The sequence below is a fragment of the Tetranychus urticae genome, chromosome 2 (assembly GCF_039701765.1).
Source record: "Tetranychus urticae isolate SD_2017Ah chromosome 2, NJAU_TeUrti_SD_1.0, whole genome shotgun sequence".
Taxonomy (NCBI): domain Eukaryota; kingdom Metazoa; phylum Arthropoda; class Arachnida; order Trombidiformes; family Tetranychidae; genus Tetranychus; species Tetranychus urticae.
In genome coordinates, this window is record NC_142959.1 from 25,974,181 (window position 1) to 26,000,604 (window position 26,424).

The 26,424-nt window shown below is 30.4% G+C and overlaps 2 protein-coding genes and 1 long non-coding RNA gene across 4 annotated transcripts in view; 2 read left to right on the plus strand and 1 right to left on the minus strand.

Moving 5' to 3' along the window:
• LOC107360434 (ubiquitin carboxyl-terminal hydrolase 48) lies at window positions 1-19,824 on the plus strand. The gene is made up of 13 exons (XM_015927089.3): window positions 1-274; window positions 364-535; window positions 1,084-1,460; window positions 1,925-2,033; window positions 6,716-7,499; window positions 10,654-10,766; window positions 11,429-11,573; window positions 13,602-13,762; window positions 14,105-14,272; window positions 16,140-16,265; window positions 17,856-17,910; window positions 18,075-18,101; window positions 19,060-19,824. The coding sequence occupies exons 1-13, from the start codon at window positions 135-137 to the stop codon at window positions 19,080-19,082; spliced, it is 2,400 nt and encodes a 799-aa protein (XP_015782575.2). The 5' UTR covers window positions 1-134; the 3' UTR covers window positions 19,083-19,824.
• LOC107360435 (uncharacterized) overlaps window positions 19,734-26,424 on the plus strand; it is a 20,256-nt gene continuing 13,565 nt past the window's right edge. For both annotated transcript variants that reach the window (XM_015927093.3, XM_089268039.1), the window contains exons 1-2: window positions 19,734-20,133; window positions 24,108-24,153. In XM_015927093.3, the coding sequence (XP_015782579.2) occupies window positions 19,951-20,133; window positions 24,108-24,153 (229 nt within the window). In that variant the 5' untranslated portion in view covers window positions 19,734-19,950. The remainder of the gene's footprint in view (window positions 20,134-24,107; window positions 24,154-26,424) is intronic.
• LOC149094217 (uncharacterized) overlaps window positions 25,187-26,424 on the minus strand; it is a 3,431-nt gene continuing 2,193 nt past the window's right edge. The window contains exon 3 of the long non-coding RNA XR_016198987.1: window positions 25,187-26,337. This is a non-coding gene — a long non-coding RNA (uncharacterized LOC149094217). The remainder of the gene's footprint in view (window positions 26,338-26,424) is intronic.

A 26,424-nucleotide genomic window follows, 5' to 3' on the forward strand; every position in this document is an offset into this window, starting at 1 on the left:
ATCTTTAGCTTAATTTGAATGATCCAAGTCAATCAAATCCAAATGTTATTAATTCTGTCTATCTGTTTTTTTAGTCTTTTAATTATTTTATTTTAAATTTGTGTATTGTTTATTAATTTAAGTGTATCAATAATATGCCAAGATCTGAAACAAATGAGAAAGCTACAGTCGATTGGGCTGCCACGGTGGATGTAAATTCAATCACTTGGGATCATATTTTGAAAGCATATCAACTAAGACTTAAATCATGTTCTGTTAAACCTAATTTTTGCAAGTAAGTTAATTAATCGCTTTTGTGTAAAAAATTATTCACTTTTACCCTTACAATTTTATCTGAAATCTATTTTATATCTTTTTTCTTAGGCGAAATTGCAACAATAACCCAAAATGTATAAGTGGTTTGACAGAGAATCGTCCATCCATTAATAAGGAAGCCTCTAATATTAATTTAGAGGATGAAGAAAGGAGAGAACCAGGGTCCTTTGCTGGCTTAAAGAATCTTGGAGCTACTTGTTATGTTAATAGCCTTTTACAGGTACATCTACTTTATTTTACATCGAGATGATGACAATTTGACACAGAGACGGCTTCATCACCAGTGTTTATATTTTAGTTGTTTTACTAAAACAGATTCGAGCTATTCCATCTCAGATAATTACTAAGGCTCAATCTTATTACAAGCTTATCTTGATATTTCAGAAATTTATCGGAATATCTGATAATCTCATCTCAATCTAGATCTGAAGCTTGAATGGTTCCAAACTAAATTTACCGGAGTCTCAAGACCCTCTCTCCAACTCATAGTTGATGTTAGATTTGTGACAAAGATGTTTATAAAAGCTTCATATAATTAGCTTTTAGCGCGTGATGTATAGTAGTCTCAATTAGATTCGTCTAAGAGTGAAATAGTTACTTAAATTTAATGCTACCTAGAATCTTGCTATTCACCTAATATCTTGACAACTCTGTTTTATTTTCATATTTCGCATCATGGCTTGAACATGTGATTTTGTTTCTCCTTTGTCAAATGATCAATATTCAATAGTTTATTTGATTCTCACCCAATTTTTTTCTATCTTACAGATTTGGTATCACAATCCGTTTTTAAGAGAAGCCATCTACAAATGGAAACCAGAAGACGATGAAAAAGAAATATCTGCTCAATTGAATAGAGCAGTTTCACTTACTGATCTCGCCTCGGGTGTACAATTCAGTCCTGTTTCCCCCATTGGACAGTTACAGTTAATATTTGCCCGATTGCAATTTAGCGCCCGGCGTTATGTTGATCCAACCCAATTTATAAATAGCCTGCAACTTGATGTGTCACAGCAACAGGATGCCCAAGAATTTAGTAAACTTTTCTTAACCCTACTTGAAGAAGATCTCTCCACTCAAAAGGACGTCAAAGTGAAAAATATTGTCCAAACCCAATGCTGCGGAGAATACGAATATGTCACAAGGTCTGTACCGGTCGTAGATACAGTGTTGGACTATTATTTTTAATGAATCTAAGGCAAAACTTGGACATTCTACAAAATTTCAAAGAAATCCAGTGTTGAACTCTATTTCTACTCTGGGTACCATTTTTGAAGATTTTCTTGCCTTCAGTTTCCATAAATATTGTCAAGAATAGTTTATGGATTTCAAATTCTAAGAGCATTCACCTCACCTTATAAATTTTATTCTATCGATAATTGCTACCCATTAAATGGATCTGATCAAATTCAAACTCTCGCAAATTCTGCTCGAAATTATATCTATGCGATAATTTGCTTTGATCCATAGCTTTCAATCTCTTTTAGTCTATTCCTTGAAATTTTCATTAAACATCAGTCTTCAACTATGTATTTATAATCATGATAATTTATGCCAATTTAATTTCAATTCTTGCTTTAGCTAATGATTTTTTCTCATTATTTCACAGATGTAGCAATTGCGGAACGGAAACCACCTCATCATCAAAGTTTTATGAACTAAGTCTTAACATAAAAGGACATAAAGATATTCATCAATGTCTAGATGAATTTTTTTCGGTAAATAGCTGGATTTTTAATTAATTATTTGACTCAGTCTTTCAACTTTAACACTTACAATCATCAAGCAAACGGTTTAACCCAAGACCAATCATCGTTCATGGATATTCCAAACAAGTCAGCTTTTTCAAAATTTGTGTTCCCTAAACAGTCTCAATGCGACACGATTGAATAACAGTTGATGAAATCAAATTTTTATTCAAGGAATCTGATTGTCATTTCGTCTCATGCCAGATGATAAAAGCGACTAAGGTTATTCTTTACGAATCTTTTCGATTTTTCATCCAGTTGAAATAATGATGCCTTCATAATACTGCATTGCTATGGAAATTTTAGTTTGCCATGAAATCCAATCTCAAATTGTATTGTTTAACTATCATCGGTTATCCATGACCTTTCACTTCCGAAAATCAGGATAATTCTATGTTGTCTTGAGTCTCAATTTCAAGCTTAACTCAATCACATAATTTACAAAGACTGATTGAATAGATTTTCATCGATTTTTTTATTACCTTTTTGTTAATTGTTAAGGTTGAATGAAATGAACCATTATTTGGAATAGTTAATCTAACAGTGTTCAAGTCGGTATAACATGTTTTCAGTGTTTTTTTTGTCATTTCCACCATTTTACATTCAAATCTTTTTTTGTTTCATTTGAGCAAAATTTCACGTTCTGATGAGTCTTTTGTTTGAATTTCATCCAGTAAAAGGTTAATAATTATTTGCTGTAATGGTTTATCATCCTCTAAATGTCAGTGTTAATCTTTCACACTCAACAACCGATTAATTGTAAATTTCAATTGCAATCTGATCATAATTGCTCAATCTTTCAGCTTAACTTTTAACAGAAATCTTGTCATGTTTGAAATTGTCGCTCAAGCTCTAGTTTAGTTTGATTAATTAACATCAAAGTTGCCAAAATTTGAAACAATCTATCACAAGTTTCTGATGATTTATATACTAAACTCCATAGTTGATAAAAAAATAAGTAAACCTTGATTAACCTGAAAAGGTTCATTTTCAACTTGAAACATTACTGAAAATTTGATTGATAAAATTTCCACTTGTAATCCAAACCATGACAATCAGCAAACATTTGTGTTATTGCTTTACAACAGTATTTACTTAACAAAATAACATCCAAATAGTCACAATTTAATCAAGATTTTTGTCCACTCTTTTCCAGAAAAATTAAATTGAACGACATTTAGCCGATTCAGCAATTAAGGACAGATTTTATTCAGTAGTCCTTGATATAATTTTCATCCTCATGTATCTATTTGATCAGTCATCTTCAATAATCAGGATGAACAAAATGATGGAAAAAGAAGAAGCAAAAAAATTAAGAAACACTTAACCTAAAGAAACTCAACTAATTCACATTTTGGATAATGGTTGCTAGGCACTTTACACAAGGAATTAGGAGGTTAATCAAGGAGACAGATTCAGTGAAGATTACAAGAGAAGCCTCAAGAATTCAATATCAGATTTAATCATGCCCTTAAGGTAATCAAGGAAGAAGGATGATCTTCTTCAACTGTAAATGACACCTTATTTTGATGAATCTTTTCGCCTTATTGCACCATTTCAATCTTTCAACTGCTATCGACACTGAAAATCGTTGTAAACGCATCATTCACTTGACTCTTGCCTCTCTATGTCAATTGCTTAACCCTTTCTAGTCTATCATCAACTTGCTCATCATTAGCTTCATCATAGTCTTAATCAAAAATCATAATCAAACCTCATCATCAGTACAATCCATTTAGAGTAAACAACACGTTCTGACTCTTTTTCAATTGCAATTTACAAGAAATTCCGGTTAATTTCATCACTTTATTAGACAGTTATTAAATTAAAAATTGATACAAATCAAACCTCCAGAACATACTTTAATCATTTTATTTTGATAACTTTCGCCCATTTTGCTTTACGATTATTTTCAAGTTATCAATTTTTCTTGCGTTAATATCAAACTTCAATCCATCAATAATTATAAACATTTGAAAATCTTTACCATCAATGAACACTTTTATCGACCATGATCAATCTTGAAATTACCAGAAATTACTTGATTATCTCTTATTAACATTCAACCATTTTTTAATCACATTTAAAATCTGGTTAAAATTTTCATGTTCATAATTCAATTTTATAATTGAAATACAGTTAGAAATTATTTTCTACTTTTCATCTCTTAAGATGAATTAAAAGCCTCAATTTGTTGACCAAATGCAATTCCTATTCTGTATCATTATCATCTCTACTCATTATAATCATCTTTAATCATGTTGATCATAAATTAACGAAAGATGATTATCTAGAAACTGTTGAATAGTAGATGGATCATCTTATAATTACTTTGATATCACCTTATCCTTGCCACTGAATACATAATAAGGTGTACAACTTTGAATAATAACTTCTAACTGTATATACTTTATTAACAGCAGGACAACTGAAAATGTTAACCAAAACCTTGTTTGGTTAACGTATTAGATGATGAACAAAGTTGTTGATTGCAATGCAAAGTGAGTAAAAATTAACGTCAAATGCAATTGAAAATACACATGTAAAAAAAAAGATTCACAAATGCTGCATGCTGAGTTAAACTAACGACTTAACTAACAAACTGATTACAATTATTTTTGATTTGAAAAGCAAAAACAAATGTAAAAATGTCTCCTCCTAACAATTTGGGTTAAAGTGATGCTTCATCAAAATGAACCAATTAATCCATTGATTTAAAATGAAAATGATTAACCAAATTGATTGATTTTTTCATTGGTAAACATTGTTACCTTGAAAAGGGAAACAATTAGCATTTGAATATTTACATCTAATGACCATTAAAACACAACAAATCAAAGGTCATCATCATCTTGATCATTTATATTCATGAATGTTGCCCCTTCAATCTGAATCGTGGGAATCTGGTAAACAATAGAATCGTCGATGAACATTGTTCTTGAAGGTTAGATCAGTGGGAAGAAGGGCCAATGAAGATAATAACTGATGAAGATGAAGAAGATAAATTTTAGGAAAGTGAAGATTAACATTCACATTCGTATGATGATTTGTTCCAGATATGACCATGTTTCTGTTTCCTTTTCAATCTCATCTTTTCTGATTACATTTAATTTATTGAATTATTGTACCGATTAAATGTCCACCCAATCTTATGATTATACTTGATGTCTTTAAGTCCCATTGTTGCTCACCTTTTTCATTTCATTTCATATTATTGTTCACTTCATCTTAATTCATTTTTTGTTCAATTATCATTCTCAATCACAAACTTTTCATTTAACACTTTTTTTCGTCTTACCTTCTGATGAAATTTCATTGCTTTTATGATTATCTTCATGAAAAGGTGAAGAGACGAAGTGTGTAAAAAATTATGATTCAGTTGTTGGTTTAACTTTTTTTGCTGCCTTCATCACCTTTTTTGATAATAATATGTTTTTCAGGTTCGCAAATCATTAATGAAAGATGTGTTTATATCATCTAACTTTAGATTACAGTTGAATTGAGTCAATTATATAAAATCAATTGACGATTAATAAATTGTCAACTGATAATCATAGTTATGATGTATGTTATGTGTCAGTGTGATGTGAGTCTAAAATATATTTTAGGTGAAAAAACGGATTTTCAGTTGAAAATTGAGATTCAGTTGAATGAAGTTGCACTGAAATTTCATTGAAAACTTTCTCAATCTAAATTATGATTTCTCTTTTTTAATCAACAATTTAATAATAAAATGAACTCAATGAATGACACTTTCACAATCTAATGGTCAACATCTTATTATCACCATTATTTCATTATAATTGATAATCTTTTCTCTTTTGCTCAACTTTTTCATTGCAAAATTTGTAGAACTCATTTTTGCTCATTTGATTGTAATCATTGTACTGATTAATTGCTGCCCTTTCTCTCTCTTTCCTTTTGCTGGTTAAATTTAATTGCACAAATCAAGCAACAGGCAAAAAAAGTCTCATTACCTTTACTCAATAACCAGATCAGGTCAACATAATCTTATACAATACAGAATCTTATTTAATCATCTTCTTAATTTCTGTAAACATTTTAACTTTTTCCAGTAAACCCAGCAATCAAAAGTAATTTAACTTATGATAAACTTGAATGTTTTTGGCAACTCAATTTTAAAGCTAAACTCTTTTCAACAATTTAACAACATTGATAGTAAACAGATTATCATTAAACCCTTCAAATGGTTCAATGGCCATTCTGTTGATTTTATCCATTTCTCGACCAAAACATGTCAACTGACCAAAGAGCATTAATATCAAAATGTTAGTAACACATTTTGTAATGAATTTATCACAATTTGCTCAAAACCTGATCAATGATTTTAATGATTTAAGACTTTAATTCGTTCTTCAAAAAGTGAAAAAATCTCTGGTTTTCTGGTTCATATTTTCATTTATTATTGTCGCTTTTTTACTTGCAATGAACCTCTTCAGAACGATGATGAATCTCATGATGATTGTAGTTGTTTTAAAGAATTGTTTTTTATCTGAAATGAAAAATCAAGAAACCGTTCTGTTTATTTCGTCACTCTTTTCTTGGCTAACATTAATTTATTGTTTCTCTTTCTTTTCTTTCTGCCTTTCAATTTTTTCTCTTCATCTTTTTTCACCATTTTTACCTGAAAGCCTGAAATCTTGGAAGGAAGTAACCAATACTATTGTAATACCTGTGAAAGCAAGCAGAACGTGATCAGAACCATTAGGCTGCGAAAATGTCCGCCTTACCTCAATCTTCAACTTCTCCGGTTTATCTATGATCGCCAGAAAAACTGTAGACGGAAGCTCAATTCATCAATTAATTTTCCTCTTACCCTGGACATGAGAAAATATTTTCAAGAAACTGTAACTGGTTGCACAGAGTACCATTTATGTGCCGTTCTGGTTCATAGAGGACAATCAGCACACTCGGGTCATTACATGACTCACATTAAAGATCGAGAAACTGGAGATTGGTATAAATTTGACGATGAATTTGTTGAGAAAACTGAAGGAAATTTAATTGAACTATGTGCAGATGGGTCAAAGGAAACCTCGACAGGCACGACCACAACAACGACAACAACGACAACAACCACATCATCTTCATCATCCTCTTCATCGTCTCCTTCATCATCGTCAACCTTAGTATCATCAGCGACATCATCAAGTTTACCCTCCATAGGAACTCCTTTAGCTGAAAATTCATCAACAAATTTACTCTCACCATCCACTTCATCCTCATCTCAATCCCTATCAACACCAACTGTTACAATAGCACCAGAACCAGCACCAGTAACAACAACAGCTACAGCAACTACAACAACCACAACAACGTCAAGTAAATCGACGGATAAAGAAATATCAAAATTCAGTAAAGGTTCATCGGTGCCGTACATGTTGGTCTATAAAAATGCAGTACTTGATGACAAAAGTGAGCAGAAATCTCTTTCTTCTTCAAGTTTAATCATGATAATCATTATCGTTAATTTGGTTGAATTTACACAAATTTTCAGACTTTACTTGTTTTGGGTTAAAAAAGATTTGAAAGTGAGAAACAGCAAAAAAAGCATCTTCTTTTCAAGTCTAATTTTTTAATTTGATGCAATTTAATTTACCAATCTATTTACAGCTATTCACTGATTGACTATTATTGTTGTGAATATCAAAAGTTGCTTTCATAGACTGGAAGGAAAAAATATTTTCTCATTTCAACTCAGCAAATGCAGTGAAGATGATAGATTTTTGGACAAAAAAAACATCAGACTTTACCTGTTACAATCAATTTTGTTTTCACCCAATTTCATGCGATAAAAAAGTATAAAAAAAGGAGAATCAATTTTACATTATTAACAGCTTTACATAGATCGATGAATATGCTAATTTACACTTGCCTAATTTATCTTACATCATGATCTTTAAGAATTATCCATCATATTGATCCAGAAAGAAGAGATTATTAGCAAGATGACGAGGATGATGATGATGACGATGAAAGGGATAGTAAATGAAGAGAGCAAGATGAAAGACAGACTTGTTAACAGGAAAGAAATGGATTATAACATTTTTTCCCTTTTCCAGTGCGATCTTCAAAAGATCAGGTTATCACATTATTTTGACAGTTTATTAGGAACCTCCTAGAGACTTATTTAGTCATGAAATTAGTCAAGAATCTGTTTTGAGCAACTTTTTTTGCTAACACCAAAAATCAGTTGAATAGTGATATTGATGATATTGATGATTATAATAAAATAAAGTAAAAAAAGTCTTCTCTTTGCATAAAACAAAAAGTAAACATTGATAATGTTAAATGCAAATCCATTTTGAGTCTAAAAAAACATTGAGTAAAGTCAATCCTTTGTCAATCCTAACAATAAATATTTTAAAATTACTATCAATAGCTGATCAGATTAACCAAATCTGTAACCTTTCGATAACCTTTTTGTGAACTTTGTCCAAATGCGTCCAACAGGGGTTACAGGTAATGAATATGGTAAATGGTACATGAAAGGAATCGTAAAATAGATTCCACTGAATACCCAGAATCAGTTTTGTTGCTAATAATATTATTAACATTGAGTCTTACCTTATTGTAACCATTATTATTATCATTATACTTAATAAGTGTACGCCCGATTCCCACAGCTACTTAAAGATTTACCATAACACTCAGGGCAAATTGATATTAAAGGCTGAATCGTATTTAAGATTCCCGGAAGAAACCAGGGTAACCCTCCTTCTGAGACCTTCATCTGATGAAGATAAAGAACCTTGAATAACAAAATTTACCCAATAAGTTATCTACTTAGGAGGTCTGCGCCTTCACAACTTTCTCTGCATTATCTTCACTCCATCATCATAATCATTCTCATCTTGATCGTCTCCATCTGCATCTTCATTTTATACCTCAATACCTAAGCTTAACCATTTTTTCAACTCAATGTTGAACTAATTATCTTTTTTTTCAACCTAACCTAGGTTTATATTACAGTTAAATTGCTTGAGTTTAATCAGGTTGACAATTAGTGCAAAATTATTTCGCCAAGATTCCCAGTTTTATCTCTTGTCTTAAGGTATCTTAACCCAATCCAAAACTCATTGATTCACTCTTAATCTATTCTTGAACCATTCACAATTTGTTTTCAACCATAATGTTGATGGTAAACAAAAAAAGTTATTTCACCCTGAAAATGATTATTCAATGATATTTTTCTTAGCAAATAATATGCTTACGATTAAAGGTTATCCAAGTTTTACTTTAATCTCTTCTTTCACCACTTTTAAACCTTTTTTTGTATATAAAAGGTTTTATCATTAAACAGTAGTGCCAATGGTAGCCAGTATTTTTTTCATCATTTCAACACTATAAATATGTTTTTCAACTCGTCATCAACATCCTTCAGTCACTCAAAGATTGAAAGTGAGATTCACAAGTTATCCTTTAAAGTCAATTTATCTTCATAAAAGTGAAATAATATAAAAAAATGACAAACAAGTTGTTTCTTTCATTGTGACACTTTTTTTGCGCTCAATCAATCCAATAACTGTTGACTCTCTGTGCAAATGTACACTACAAAATATACTTTTCATTCATGATGATCAATCGATGATCAATTGATTACTGCACCCAAAATGATCCTTCATCTTGCTCACCTTTCATCTTTCCAATCCTTTATCTCCTTCTCGTCCATTCAACCCTAATTACTCAAACGCACTTTTCACCTGACCATTGATGTGCAAACAATGATTTAGTCAACTCTTAGCATTTTCACCTTAAAGCCGAATCGCTTACTGTAGTTATAAATTTCAATCTGAAGAAATCTTAAAATTTCAAGTTCTTTGGTACTTTAATGAACTTGCAATTGTTAACCCGCCTGTTGAATTTTAGTCATCAGTCTTTTAAGGACAAAATTGAAAGATTTACAATTTCTTAACTGTTAATGTCTTATTGATGTTAATCATGCTATCATTATGATTGTTAAACATTTGTAAAGACATCATTTCAGTCACAATAATGTTGATTCTTGTTGAATGATATCTCATATTTGTGATATTTTAACCATTTAAATAGCAACAATGACAATTTTCAATGAGTTTAAAGCATTCATTTTCATCATTAGCTGCATCTTTTTGTTATTTCACCAAAAAAACTCACTACATTCATTGTAACTTTAAAAGTGAAAATTATTTTTTGGCCTTTATTCAACAAAACTAACCTAATATTATTTCAAAATCCATCATCACTTTCAGGGAGAAAAAGAATCAGAAAAAAATATACTTAGCCAACTGATAATTACTTTTCTTTTGTTGTTCTCGTCTTATCTAAAGTTTCATCAAATGTGATTGAAAAATTACATTTAAAACTATTTCTCACTTGATTAATAAAACTCAATTTCCCATTTAAATTCATAACACTTTGTGAGCAAATATCGCCAATTAATCAGTTAACCTTGTTAGGGTGAAAATATCTCTAATAAATGCTTATCATTTGCAACAATTTTCATAACTTGAAATTGCTTGTTTGTTCAAATAAGCGATAATTCAAGTGCATTATATTTGTTTACTAAAAATTAACTTCTTTTTCACAGAATTACCTTCAGATAGTTCAGTTCAATGGGATATTCCGGAATATTTACAAACCATTGTGGTGGAAGAAAATAGTATATTTGAAGACCACCTCGAAATCAAAAGGAAGGAAAGGGTAGGTTTCGATTACCTTGATTATTATCTGGTTATCAATGAGTTTCATTCATTTCAACATGATTAGATGTTGTTGACGGTGATGTTGGCCTAAAGACTGCGATCAAGTTATCATTATTGAAGCAAAGACAAGCAATCAGCAAACAAGAAGAAGAAGAAGGCAAAAAATTGAAAGTAAATCCTGAAAAGATTGAAACAAACTGGAAACATACAATGAAAAGCTAAATGCATCGCAGGAAAAAAAAATAGTTACTTTGAATTACATTTTTAAGACTGGATTTTGTTAAGACATAATTACATTCATATTGAAGGCCACACACTGATAATAATGCCAACCAATGACCAGAATTTTGATGATAACCTTTTTGATGAAACATTCAAATCTTGCAGCCATCAATATTTTTACTCGCCATCTTTCAGTTTCACTCTGTCAATTTTTCCTCATATTCATCAGATTCATTTTTTGTTACTTTCCCTGAATAACTATCATCACCGTCAACATGGTCATCATGACTATCAAAAGACTACAACTTTACAATCACCCATTCTGTCTCTTTTGATACTTTATTGATAAACCTTTTTTTGTTCACTTTTGTTGCCATTTTTTTCATGCTCATCATCATCACTAATCTATCATCTAATTGTTATCATTTTACCTTCCAGGAACAACGGTTAGCCCAGAACAGGGAAAAACAAGAGGAAATGTTATCTATTTACAAGAAACTGATTATTAAAGATGAACCATTTGAATGTATAAACAAGAATTGGCTTCAAGACTGGTCAAATAGTGATTCAAAAAGTACCTCAGGCAAGTCTCCACCTTCCTCATTATATCTATCATCATCTCCATCATCATTTCCATCATTTCTATCATCATTTTTATTCTTCATTATCAATCCACATTTTTTTTTCGGTTAACTTTGCTTGTTTGTTTCTCCCATATTTTTTCACTATTTACATAGCTTTGCATTTCTTTAACCATTCACAACACACTTTCTCTGTCTTCCTTCATCATCATCACTTCGTTTTTTTTTCTTCTTACCTTTTTTTCTTATTCATCTATTTTCCCTCTTCCATCATCATCATCATCTTTCGCCCTCTGCTCACGCTTAATTACCCCTTGAAGGAGCCTTGTTTGTAACAAAATGTTGCAAACATATTCACAAAATGTGCATAAAAAAAGCAAAGTCACAAGCCTCAGGTAAACTCACAAGTAAACTTTACCTTTCACTTTTACTCATTCAGGGTACATTTTACAGGGTCAGTGAAAATTAGGTACAAAAAAGCGATTAACAGTCAAATTTACAATTGTCAATGTTTGCACCAATAAATTGCATTAGTTAGTGAGTAGCAAAATTATCATTAACAAGCGCAAACACACACAACATTTGTTTCCATTGACATTAATCGTTAACATTCACAGTCTCTCAAGATATTGAATTTTCATTGCTTTTTCTTTAACCTTCTTAATATTCAACTTTATTCCAAGCTTATTCAGATAAATGTATATTAAAAAAAAGAGTTTCAATGATTGAAACAAATAAATATCTTAACTTTCAGTACGAGGTAATAACTTGTATTCAAGGGATTACACCTTTTCCATCATCATTTACTTTTTCCTTCATTTCTTCCTCCTTCTCAAGAGATGGTGAAAAGATACCAAAAGAAGATACATTTTGCCTGTGATGCTCTCGCTAATGGCATTTTGATGAGCCATCTCATAAGAAAATTTTTCAAACTCATCATCATCATCATTGCCATCCTCATCCTCATCATCCTCTTTCCCTGCTTCCATTGATACTTTTTAGTTACCAAATAATAGATGAAAATTTTTCTTAATCTCTTTTGTTGAAAGTCACAACAAGAAGAAGAAGACAAACTTGAAAACATTTCCTTCCTTTGGTCAACAGTTATCGATGACCAAAGACATTAACAACACTCAATTGCTAATCCATTTAACTTGAACAGTTTCAATCAACAATTCAGTTCAAGTATCGCTATTATTATATAATTGGGTTTACAGGCAAAGTTAAATCATTTACCAATGTTAAATGGTTAATTTAATTTTATTGTCATTACAAGTATTTAAATAATCATTTTTCAATGGTTTACATTAAATACAAATTTTCATTATCCTTTTATAAGTAAATCCAGAAAATCCACAAAAATTAATTTCCATCTTTTCTTGCTCATCTTTACCCGTTCCAATACGATTACACTTTTCCTCCTCTTTTTTATAATCATCTTCTCATCACTCTTTTTATGTTCACTTGCCTGTTCATCATCACCACATCATCCCTTTCAAATTGAACATCATCTTATCATCCCGCGGGTCAAACCTGTAATCTTTCCCTCTCTTCATTGTGTATTATCTTGTCTATGTAAATACTATTTTGTGTATCATGTTGATGACTCTTTGTGATGAGGATAGACAATGGATAAAGCAGAGTCTAAAAAACGATGAACAAGAAGATGAACACAAAAAAAAACAATCTTCATCATCCCTGGTGAATTATAGATTTTAAATTATGGCGACACTTAATTTCTTTGAACATCAATTTTCTTCTCACTTATCACAACTTAGTTCAGTATTTTTCAAGACATGAATCTCTCATTTGTGGCTGTCTTCATGATGATACCTAAATCATCCTTCATCCATTTCCCTGTAACTCCTTATTCATCATCTTCATAATCATCATTTTCTTACCCCAAAAACCCTTTTTTTCTCTCTCCTCGTTTTCACCCAAAAATGACTTTGTCTCTCTTCCCTGTTTTTCATCACTTCTTTTACATCTTTTTCAATCTTTTCCAATCATCTCTCTCATCCATCATTCAGATCCCTGTGAACCCTGTTTTGATCAACTAGTTGAAAAGGAAATGGATAAAATGTTAAATTTCAAAGATGAGAAAATCTATATAAGAAAGATTCAGAAAAAAACAGATGACCAACAAGAACCCGATGCCGACGATGATAGCTGTGATTCATCATTCCTCGGTGTAAGTAATTAACCAGAAAGGTTACAATTGAAATCACAATGAAACTCAACCAAATCAACCTTTAAAACACATTAACATAATCTAATTAAAAACCGAAGACTAACTTAAACCTGATTACACTAATAACACCTTAATTTTCACTTGATTTGCATTCATTGTAAATGTAAAATGGTTTAAAACAAACCATTGAGTTACTCCTTTCCCTTAATTTAATATTTAAACAGGTTGTCGGAAGTTGAAACCTGTACCTTGAAAATCTAAATGCATAAATGTCTAATTTCATTTATTCATAATTATCATTAATATGGTTATTATTTATGTTTTTTTTATCATTATTTTCAGACAACTCGTAAAAAGATGAAAAGTCAGCCTGGAAGTGAATCTCAGTCTATTCAAAGTCTTTCTGCTCAAGGTAAAGCCCCTAGGCGAAGCTCAAGGATAAGAAAATATCGAGATGAACGTGAATTTACCGTCTCTTCAATGCAAACCTTACTTTCACTTAAAATTGAGGTAATTCAATCAACATTAATCCAACAATTAACCTTTCCTTTTTGTGGTCAACCGATTATACTAAACACAAAAGCCTTTAACAATACATTACAGTAAACATGTTATTAACACCTAATGTTTGGCTAATTATGTTAACCTTTTTTTGCGCTTTACATTCATTTGTTAACATTTCATTTCTTTATATATTATGTATTCAATTAGGTTTACTGAATAGTTACATGATAATATCTCATGGTGATAGCAAGAATGATTACTCAAATTGAATCTCAACCTTTCTCAATGTTTTAATTCAATTGAAAAATGGTCTTTCCCTTTTTTTCATCATTCATCCAACATCATTTATTATCATCACCTAATGCATCTTGTATTTTGATTGATACACACTTAAACATGTTATATTAGCTTTTGTAGCTTCTTCACTTTTCACACCTTATAATGTTTCAAATATCCAGTTCTTGTTTCATCTTCATCTTCCCTCTTATCATCATCATCCGTGTGTCCACAATTTTGTGACTTTTTTTCTCATATCAAGATACAAATAAAAATGGATACACAGGACCAGAAGGATGATAATGATGTTGAGCATCCTTCATCCTTAATGAGCTACTTCTGAATTAGGTATGAGTAAGAAACTGTTATTTCACTTGTTATTAATCTCATTTTATGGTTAATTATCTTGATTAACCATTTGGTTAAGGAAGTTAAATAGTCAAGTGAATAGGAAAAAAAGAATCATAAAATGTACCAAAAATTTGTGTTTAACTTTTTACTTCTCCCTCGATCTTCATTTATCACAATTTCCTTGTCATCATCTTCCACTTGTGGCACCCATTTCGGGTGTTAAAATAATGTTGGACAAGATGATTAAGATAATGATGATCCAATCACAATCAAAGTGAAAGTTAATTCAATTAACTATTAAAATATCTGATTCCAATCAATGTATAAATCATAAACGGTTTCAGGTTTCTGTTTTGACAATTAAAGCTCTTTGGTTTGTCCATCTTTCGATAATTGCTTTTGTTTAAATCATTTTGATTTGATTTAGATCTGAATTTATAGTTTTAGCATTGAATTTGAATATTAATCAGATTGATGATGTAATTTAAATGAAGTTTCATTATTAAATGAACTGATTCACAGATGAATGTGAAAGTTATTGGAAAAGTTTACTTCTTTTTTGTTTCGTTTATTTCATGAAATCAACTTTATTACAATGAAGTTGAACATTTTTGCGATTGAATTTTGTGTGAATTTTATCTCGATTGATTGGGAAAAGTTTAGTTTCAATTGTTCAACTTGCGAATCGAAGGTAAACAAAGGTCAAATTAAAAAGGTATTGTTTACCTTTTGAAATTGTTTAATTGTTTGTTACCGTTAATTATTGATCAGTTTGGTTATTTGTTTGTTTTTCCCATTTAAACTTGATGATAACGTAAAGTTTGTTGATGAAAATTGTTTCATTTGATGAAACTGATGAAACCCAAATTTCAGATCAATGATCACAATCAACATCAAAATGAACCTGATCACCATCACTTGCAACTCTCAACAATTAAAACAATCATGCTCTTGATTGTACAAGTTGATTAACCTTTGATTGTTTTGTTCACTTAATTGCAATTGGAATCCCATCAAAACTTTGCTTTAAAACAGTTTAAAAATGTTTCCATTTTGATTCACTGTTTTTGTCTCTTTTCATAAGAATCACTTTCACAAAAGCCTTTTGAATCAACATTTTAACATGTAACAATTAACCGGCAATACAAATCATCAAATAAAAGCCAACAATAATAACTAATTGTTTCAACCAGAAGATGCAAAAAAAAGACTTTCACTAATTTTTCAATCCTTTCATCTCTTACAGATTATGCATGAGTTTAAGGTTGCTCCTTTTGATCAGGAATTATTTCTTGATGAAGTGCCTTTACAAGGAAATGAACGGACTCTCGGTGAACTCAAAGTGGTTCCCAATTGCCTAATTTATTTAAAGGTAAGTCATAAACCATGAGTTGAAAATGATGAGCTCAATCAAGCAAACCTCATAAAACCAATGAACCACTTTACATAATAATAACAACAATTTTCAACCGTCTTCATGTAATTATCAACTCAAAAGATATCAATGATTCCATTGTTTTACCTGAACAACAGTTGCATCAAGAAGTTGATGAAGAGCAAAAAAACCAATGAATCTCAATTTTCTGGGAAACATTTTTTTTGTCTTTTCACTAACCTCACCTTTATGGTCAATCTTAACCTGTCAACCCTTTTAATCATTACTTTGCATCATCAATTGACTTGATCAAAGCAATGGCAATAATAACATATGGTTATGTAACAAAACACGCATCTGTCTTCCTATCATAACCTTTTTACCTTGCCCTTCACCTCAACGCTTTCATCTTCTTCTTACATTTGATTTAATTTTTTGCACAGACAAACCATTTGAAAGCATTTTTTATGTTTATTCATATAGGCTTGCTTTCATTCATTTCTTACCTTCTTCTCTCTTTAGCCTTTTACCTGTAAACTTGAAACTTTCACTTTAAACAGTTTCTTTCAACTTGCAACCCTTCCAGGGTTACCCTTCACCCTTCACCTTCCGTTGCACCCATAACAACCCTCAACTTAACCTTACCCTTTGAGCAACTAATGACTACCAGCATCTTACCTTAACCTTGAAATCTTTTTATTACCTTTTTCTTCATCGCATCATCAAAATTATATTTCACTGACTTTACCATAAAAAAAAGATTTCCTAGAAAAAAAATACTATTCTTAACCCTTTCACACACTCACAGTTATATAACATTTTAATACCTTATGTACTGGTTACCTGTAAACATGAAGTAAAATCTCACGGACGGCACTTCAGGCAACTAGTTAACCCTTTACATTGATTATTGACTTTCCTAGTTCACTGATTATCATTGAACATCAAAAGGGCAACACATTTTCGCCATTTATTTCAATTTTCATCACAAAACTTGCTCTTTCTCTTGGTTCGCCTTTTTTCCCCTCGTCATTCAATTGTCTTTCACCATTCACTTTTCGTGTTAATCATCATTAATCAATGTAATTAATCATTACACTTTTCAATACTCGCACAATTGACAACATATTGTTCAACACTTTCATTTACAATTCAATTTCCTTTCACTAATTCATCTTATTTATCCCTTTCTTATGAGAAAAATCATGCTTTTTTTGCCTTTCACCTTTTTTTCCTCACTTCTGATTAACCCTTTCATGATGATTACTCTCTGTAATTAAAGTGTAACATATTGATATCGTTAATGATTATGTCATATCAAATAATTTTGGTAAAACTCAATGTTTTCCTCATTTCCTAATTGCAAGTACAGTCACCATGAATGCTATTGATTAAACCAAAATTAATCAACTTTTCTCCTCAATTGTTGTTCAAAGTAGTTTTATGTCCCAAACAATTGACCAAAAAATCACTTTCATTTACAATCTTAACATTTGTATGTTTAACTTGAAACTTGCAAAGCTCATCATTTCAATCAAATTTGCCAAATCCTTCAATTAATTAACTGTAACCATTATTTATTAACAGGTTGATGAACCAAGTTGTATTGATCCATCATTTTTGGAAGAAGATTATATCAAAGGTAAATTAACTGAATTAATCAAATCAACTAAATCAACTGATGAGATCGAAATATTGAATTTCAAACCATTTTTTTAATCTCAAAATTGAGGTTAAAAATTATAGTTAACTGATCATCTTAATTTAACCATTTTTAATCATTCATTTTATTCATTCATTTTTCAGATCCTGTTCCTGAAACTGGATTCAAGGGTAAGATTCAATTTGATTGTTTCCATTGAAACAATTGAAATGTCATCAAAATTATGATCAAACTGTTGCTACCTTTAACCCGTTCAGTTTGTCAGTGAAGCAAAAAACTATTCAAAATTTACTTTAAAAGCAAAAAACATTTTGATTTGTAAATTACATTAATGCTACTCAACTATATTTTAATGGTAATTAGTAGTTGAAGTTTAAAAAAGTTTACCTTGTTTCAGTGAAAACATCAATATAATAATCAGAATAAATTAGATTAACATTTGAACATCAAAAGGTATATACAACAATACTCTGATGAATCTTGATAAAATGAACTTTTTCACTTCTATTTAAAACACTAGATGAAACTTTTTTCACTCTTACTTATTTATATTAACATTTTCATCTTCAACTTGCCATTGATATAACACTTACAACTTTTCCTTGTTACACTTTTTTTACCGATGTTTATAAGTCTATCTTTTTTGTACTCTTGTTTGCCTTGTTTTTGTTTTTCTCTCACCTTTTTTTCTTCCCTTTTCATCCTCATCTTCATTCTCTTTCTTTCATCTTACATATATTCATCAAACTCTTTTTTTCTAATCATCCAACATCATCAGCATCATTTCACCTCATCACATACTAACCTTTGTGTTACCAAACAACGATACAGTTAACTTTTTACACATTACAATGTTGACATTTTTTTCGTCTTCCATTGCCTCATCAACCTTTTTAATTTAAATCATCATTTCCTTACACATTGATTCTGACAGTTAATAAGCATCATCTTAGCAATCAATTCATTTCCCAAAGACTCGCAATTAAAAACTCGACTTTTTTAGTCAAATTTTAGAGCTATAAGTAAAACTCGATTCATTCTCGTTTGGTGCGACAATTTGATTTTAATTTATCATTTGAATCTTCTCACTGAATCGCTAATTTTGTGGTTTTATTTCATTTTCTTTAGGAACTCAACTGCAAAAATATTGATGAAATTGCTGAGCAACAATTAAAATGAGAGACAAGAAGGAAATGGAAAAGACGAAGATGATGAAGAATCGAATCGATGTTGATTATTGTTAATTTGAACAAACAATTAGCCACTAATGTTAAACTTGTTATACTTTTTTATCGCTACTTATTTAAAGTCCAACTCGACATCACTTTCATTTTTGGCCTGACGTTGAATCAATTTAAAGTATAATACAAAAGGACAAAAACCTGGAGAAGGCAAAAAACGAAACACAAAAAAAAACTTAAAAGGCTAAAAAAACATCAACAACATCAAGTTAACTTTACTCAGCGAATAACCGTTCGAAGGGAATCCGCACCAAAAACACCATCGCATTCACCAGCAACACCATCATCATCATCATCCCGTCAAGTGTCCCAGCTCAAGTGACTGAGCAAGCGCGCATAAAATACTTACACATCCAGCCAATCACAAATAGGAGTGGTTTAAAGGGCTCAAAATTTCCTCTCTTTTCCCTTTCTTTTCTTTCTTCTCTTACATTCATCTTGTTTCTTAATCTCTTTCTTTCCTTTTCCCCTCTCTTCCCTTATCATCCTCTCTCTTTCTCCCTCTCTCTACTCACTAACTCACTTGATGTGTTGTGTATCATGCAACTTGTATGTTTGCATGATACACTATTAAAGCCACTACTAATACACATTTTGTTTGTTTCAGTGTATCCTTTAAAAACGTATAAATATATATATATAATATAATATATAACAAGTTTATCAAGTTCATTTATCATGAAATCGGTGTAAATTGTTTACCTTTGTTTACCTTTGTTCACCGTTGTTTATCTTTGTTTAATCGTTGTTTAATCACAACAACTAACTTAACTTAACCATGGATAACTATGAAACTTACGGAGCAACTGTCGGTAACTCTTATGAATCTCATGGTTACATTCAAAACCTAGATGGTTATCAACAGCATGTTAAATACTCTAATTATCGGGATTACCAAATTAATCCATCCATGGCTTTATGGGATATGATTAAAGCACCATCTCTATCAATCTACTTACCAGTAAGTATCCACTGAAAAGTGCAAAATGGTCGATCGTGTCACTTGATCAACACCATGAAACAAATCAGTAAACTTTGCATTCAATGAAACTCAACTGCTTCAGACCCTTTACCCATCACTCTGCCTAAACATCACCCAAGACCTTACCAAAGACCGTTTAAAATGATATCTTAGACGTCGCCTTGAACGGGGCAACACTTTTCATGTTAACCCATCTTTAAAATCCTTTGCCTTAACCTTTACCTTTTCCCGTTTAACCTCGTTTTCATTCAACTCAATGAATAGCCAAATGTAACCTTTTACATTGTGTTGAACCGTTAATGTATTACAGTTTAAATTGTCAACAGATCCTTTCCTTTGTAACTCGTCAGTGTCCTTTTTAATGGCCAATTTGTCTTTACCTTTTAAACACTTTTACCAGAAAGAAGTATGAAGAGACGTGTAAAAAGGATGCAGAAAAAACTCCGAGTATTAAATCACCTTTAACCTCTTTTTTAACCCCAATTTGACGCATCTTTTTGCGACAATAATAGACGCATCTTAGTCATTGAGACAGGATGAATGAAGATTGTACATTGTAAAGGTCAAACACACACACACAACGTTTGTTAACACAACAACACATAATCGTTTCATTAGTCGCGATGTTTATCTTTTAACCAAAAAATGTGAAAAAGCCTTTCATCAACAATTCACTTTCAAATTGTATCCTTTAACAACCCAAAATGGTGTCTGTGATCAACAACAAAATACAAAAATCTTCCGACTCTTCTTCATCTTCTTCTCATCTTTACTGACTTTAAACGTTTTTTTTGTGAGGTTTAAATCTTTGTGGTTCCCAGGGTTTTACAACTATCTATTTACAATACAATAAGTTTGATGATTTACCTTTAACATCTATTTACTTGGCCTAATTTCAATCACTTGTGATTGTCATTTGAAACACTATTAACATTAATTTAACCTTTCAAATTGTTGATTAACAACATTCCCGTAATTTATGGACAATCATTAACCAATTAGTTTTTGTTTCAGCCAACTTTGATTAACATTTACAAATGTTGCGATTAAAAGACAAAAATTTCAAGACTAAATTCAAGATTAGCCCAAGATTAACCTGAAGATTTAGATAGCGAGACAAAATTTTGATTACAAATTGAAAATCTAAATTAGATAGCAAATTAGTTTAATTGATTATATCTTTTAGGTAAGAAATGGTAAAAGGAAGGAAGAAAAAAAGTCTGATTAGATTTGCCTGCTTTTCCCCTTGTCTTAACAACTAATCCTACTAATTTTGACTACTAATCATTTAAATATGATACATTAATAGACTAATTAGATGATTAAATTACAAGTTAATTCAAGAGTTTACCTAATCTCGACATTTTTACCCAAATTTTTCCTCCAATGGCGCTTTGTTACCTTGTCAATGTATACAAAAGCATAATTGAGATTCCATTTTACGAGACAACATTACATTCTGCTATATTTAACAGTTGATTACATTAATGTTGATTAAATTCACTTGGGATCATTTAGATGATGAATGTCCAATCAGATTGGAATTAGCAGAAATATTGATTAAAATGTTTTCCCTTAATTGTTGGTAGACTGTGATTTTAAGTGATTTTCAAGACGAAATCTTAAGCCTTTTCTTTCTGGTTGGCTGTAAGTTAACAGCAAAGGTTAACAAAATTGTTTGTTCATGAACCATTTAACCTTAAATTACATTGTTTAATGATGTTCAAATTAACCATTACAATTATATATTGATGAGATGAATTAAGGATTGATGAGGAAAGAATTGAGTTGAAACAATGTTAACAATCTTAATGATGCACCAGAAAAATGATTAAACAATTTTTTTCTCACTTTTTCTATTCACTAATCAAGATAAATTGTAAGCCAAGCTCATTGATTTGTATAGCCAAAAAAAAGAGTTAATCAAAATGCGAAACAAAGAAAAAGAGAAATAATTGATTCAACATTTTCCAAACATGGAATCATGATCGCTTTGAAATTGCCATGAAAATATGATGAGGCAAAAAGGGGTGAAAAAGCATTTTGATTTGCATCTTTAACTGTCATAATCTTATGTTTAGTCACACTCAATGGTCAGTTTAGTTGATTTAGTTAATCTTGATCAGGGATTCCTCGAATAACCATATTTAATCCCGATGATCATGAATCTGAAATTGGCTGAAATCTTACATGAGTCGCCTCTTACGCCTTGCATTCAGATGTTACTTTTTTTGCCTTACAAGGTTGACTTAATCGGCTACTGGATTGACTGTTATTGATGTTTTTAATACTTTAGTCTTGGTTTTTTTGGTATATAAATATTAGTCAGTTTACTGGTGATTTGATTATAATTATGATAATTTTTGTCCTGTTCATTGACATTATGTTTATTGATTTAACTTGATTTACTAAATCGTAACTTTTCCATTTCAATGTTAACTTTTTTGTTTACCTTCAAGATTTACTCGGCTTTTTATATAACTGTTACAATGAACCTATCAATTTATGGTTGCACTTTTTTACACCCAATTGAATGCATAATCAATACATTTGGATTTAATTCTTGGTCATTCAACTGATTATGTTTAAACATTTAAGCTTAACTAGCAACTTAACAGTTATTAAAACGTGCCACTTATGTTTCTATCATTAACAAAGTCTATTAACATTGATTGTTTAAGTATTGATTGATCATCAATTGAACCCCTTAACCTGTGAGGATACAACGAAAGTGATTAGTGCATGCTTTTTCACCTCATAAAAACCTTTGAAAAGCAAATATCGATAAATTCAATAATTCAATACAATTTGCAAGCAATGAGCCAAGTTACAAAAACTGAATTTTGGTAAAGTTACAAATCAGGATTCCATAGGAATTTCATTGAAAATTTAATCTCGGTTGATTCAAAAAATATGAGAAAAAACTGAAAGAAAATTTTGAACTGAAAAAATCAGCTTTTTAAGGTTTATTAAACACGATTCACTGAAAGTCATTTTCATTTCATGATAGGAAAACATATTGAGAGAAGATTGACGAAAGCATTGCAATTGCCCTGCAAATGATTGAACTGCGATTCCTTTGGAAATCCAATTCTTCTGGATAGTTTTCAACAGTTAGTTAATTATTTTGACGTCAATTCTCAGATACATTGATTGATATTTAGTGCTGAGACAAAAATCAAAAGCAAAGTTCAGAAGGAAATTGAGAAAAATGGATTTTCTTTTTATGAATTCATTCGCTGGGATTTTTCGTTTCAATAATTTTGTGGCCTGATTTTTCCATGTCGTGATACAATAAAATATAATCTAAATGAGTAAAAATTATTGCATTTATGGCGTTATTTAACCAATAATTAGCGATAATTTTGAATTCTTATGTTTCTGCATTTCTTTAATATTGAGGGAAAACTTGTTTCTTTATTGCCTTTTGATGATTTGGATAAAAATTGTAACTTTCACTTTAATTTGATTACTTGGTTTTATTTTGTTTAATTGTTTTCCAAATGTTTTGAATGATCATCTTTTAATTGTCGTTTAATCATGTTTATTTGTAAAAGGTTTCAATTTTGAGAAATTTTATTGTTGCCTGTAAAAAAGTTGAAACAAAAATCAGGTTTTCATTTGGCAAGATTTGTTGTTTCATTTGAACAATTGTCATTTCGGTTTACCTTGTTAAGCTAATGTAACCATGAAATTAACCTTGCTTTTTCAAATTGTATTCAACAATTAAAAGCTCATTCAATAGACACAATCAACTACAATATAAGATAAAAAACGAGGTTGATTAATTCAATAGGAAAACAGTTAATTACATTATAAATGAAAGGAAACCTTGAAGATTTATTCCAAAATGCCTTTTCTATCACATAAATGCAAAGTTTACTTGATTTCATCTTTAACCAAATTTCAATTGTAATTGATCTAATTATCATTTTCTTGCCTTCTTTAACCAGAAACAAATGAATTCACAGGATAATCAGCATAATTCAATAAATAAAGGTAAGTCAACATTACATTCAATTCATAACAAAATCTTTGTTTGGTTATGGGAAAGTGAAAAGGTTTCAATCAATTTGATTGTAAAAATATCCAAAATCTATATTTATATTGTGATTGTGATCAACTTTAATCACAACAATGAAACGGGTTAAAACAAAAAAACGAATCTTCTTATAAAATCTTTGAAAATGGATTAACGTTTGGATTCAAACAAAGCATGAAAACCCATACAATGAGAGTTAATTGTTGAGAGTTGACACTTTCAACTTATAATGGCAAAGGTGAATCTCGATTGTTCATCTAATTGTCTTGAATTGAGTGAATCACAATGAAATGATATTTTTGATCATAATACATAACGTATAAAAATACACTCAAAAAAGAGGTTTGAATGTCGTTTTTCAATTGACTTTGCCTGCCTTTCATCGCTTTTGTATTTAAAAAAGGTTTTCATCATTGTTATTATCAGGTAAACATTAAATTATCATCTACTGTTGAGCTTTTGATGGTTTTAATGTTGATTATTGTGGTGATTTGAGTATCACTTATTCAACAAACAACATCTTTTTGGCATGAAACAACACACACACCTAGAATGATGGTGAAAAGTGAAAAAGTGATCTTCTTCTTTCATCTTAAGCCAAGTGAATTGACCTTCTAACATCGTTTCCATGATTCCTTTTGATGATTATTTCATTTAAATTGTTACAATCAACAAACCAAATAATGAAAGGCTGTTTGATCCATTGTTAACCTCAACTTTTTACAATACTTTCACTGTTTTCTGATGTTACATTGTCTTTTCATTTTCAATTTAACTTCATTGTCTACTTGTCGTTATTCATATTTCATTTACCCATTTTTACCGTATTTAAATCATCAGTTATCATTAAAATTTCTTGTTTCCTAAACACTCATTTATATCATGCACTTGTCCATCAGCTTTTCAAGTTGCTTCTGATTTAATCAATTATTTGATTTGTTAAGTTGTAAATTCAATTTGCTTCCAATGACATTGACAATTTATGTATAAATTTTGTATTAATCAGAAAACTCTTTTGCTTGTTGACATCTTAAATTTATTTTGATTTCAGATTGAAAATAAACTCAGCTAATAATAATTAACGCATTTCAAAAGGTTGAACCTCACCATTTGATTAGAAGTTGATTAAAAGGATTTTAAAAATACCCTTTTCTTTAAACTTGTAACATATTTAATCATGTAGGACGTTGATCAAGTTAGTTAATTTGGACGTTGAAGCTGGAAAATCAATTGAATCAGTAGCAGAGTTTCAAGTTCAAGTTGATAAATTGATATTCAAAGATTATGATTGAAAAGGTTGAAAATTAGCGGAAAAAAGGAGCAATTCAATTGAAGACATTTGTTGTCAGACATTCAGAAAACCTTAATTCAAATGATCTGATAATAATAATGATCTGAAGAGGGCCTCATAAACCATTTCTTTACCAGTTTAAATCAAGTTGTACTCTCGCCACCAAATAAGCACCAATAAACAAGTGTAAATAATAATAATAATAATGATAATTTGATGATTCTTAATCATCCAGTGGAAGTTTAAAAATAATGGAAATGATAATGATAGTTTAGCCTGTAATTGGCTGGTTGTTATAGTAATATCTTTGGGACAATTTTTCATTCATTAACAATCATGAACTCTTTTAACCATAACTATACTCAATTCAACTCAATTAGAAGGTGATTTAAGGTGAAATGTTTTTCCTCTCTACTTCTTCAGAGGCTTGTAAAGGTGAGAGTCAAGTAAAAAAATGATCTTGTTGGTTGTTCAAGAATAATTGAATGAGTTGAGTTAAGGTGAAAAAAAAGTGAAAGATTCTACACTTTCCTCTAACATACAATCCACTGAAAACTAAATTAAATAAATGATCTTTTAAATGATGAACTGAACTAGGTAAGTTGATGCTATTATTATCATTATCATTATTATATAAATGTAATGTAAAAATATAATGGTGTTTCCTATCCTTGGCTTTTCCCTGTAGACTTTACTTTTTATTATCTTTGTAAGGCCAGGACAGTTGAAGAAAGAACGTAGTTTCTCCCGTTTCTTATCCGTTCCACAAGGTTGTTTTTAAACCGGTGTCTTGATAATAATAACCGCAACGGCATCTCACTTTCACTTAATGATAATGATAGTCTTTAATCTGTGGGGAGAGAAGGGAAAATACGCATTAGAAGGCGAGATATTTACTTAAAATGGTGATAATATGATGAAAATGATGCAAGGTGAA

Bases quoted from the DNA above. Each gene is read 5' to 3' on its own strand.
- LOC107360434 (XM_015927089.3), top strand. From the start codon at position 135: ATGCCAAGATCTGAAACAAATGAGAAAGCTACAGTCGATTGGGCTGCC. The intron at 275-363 runs GTAAGTTAATTA...CTTTTTTCTTAG, and splicing joins GTTAAACCTAATTTTTGCAA to GCGAAATTGCAACAATAACC. The intron at 536-1,083 runs GTACATCTACTT...TCTATCTTACAG, and splicing joins ATGTTAATAGCCTTTTACAG to ATTTGGTATCACAATCCGTT.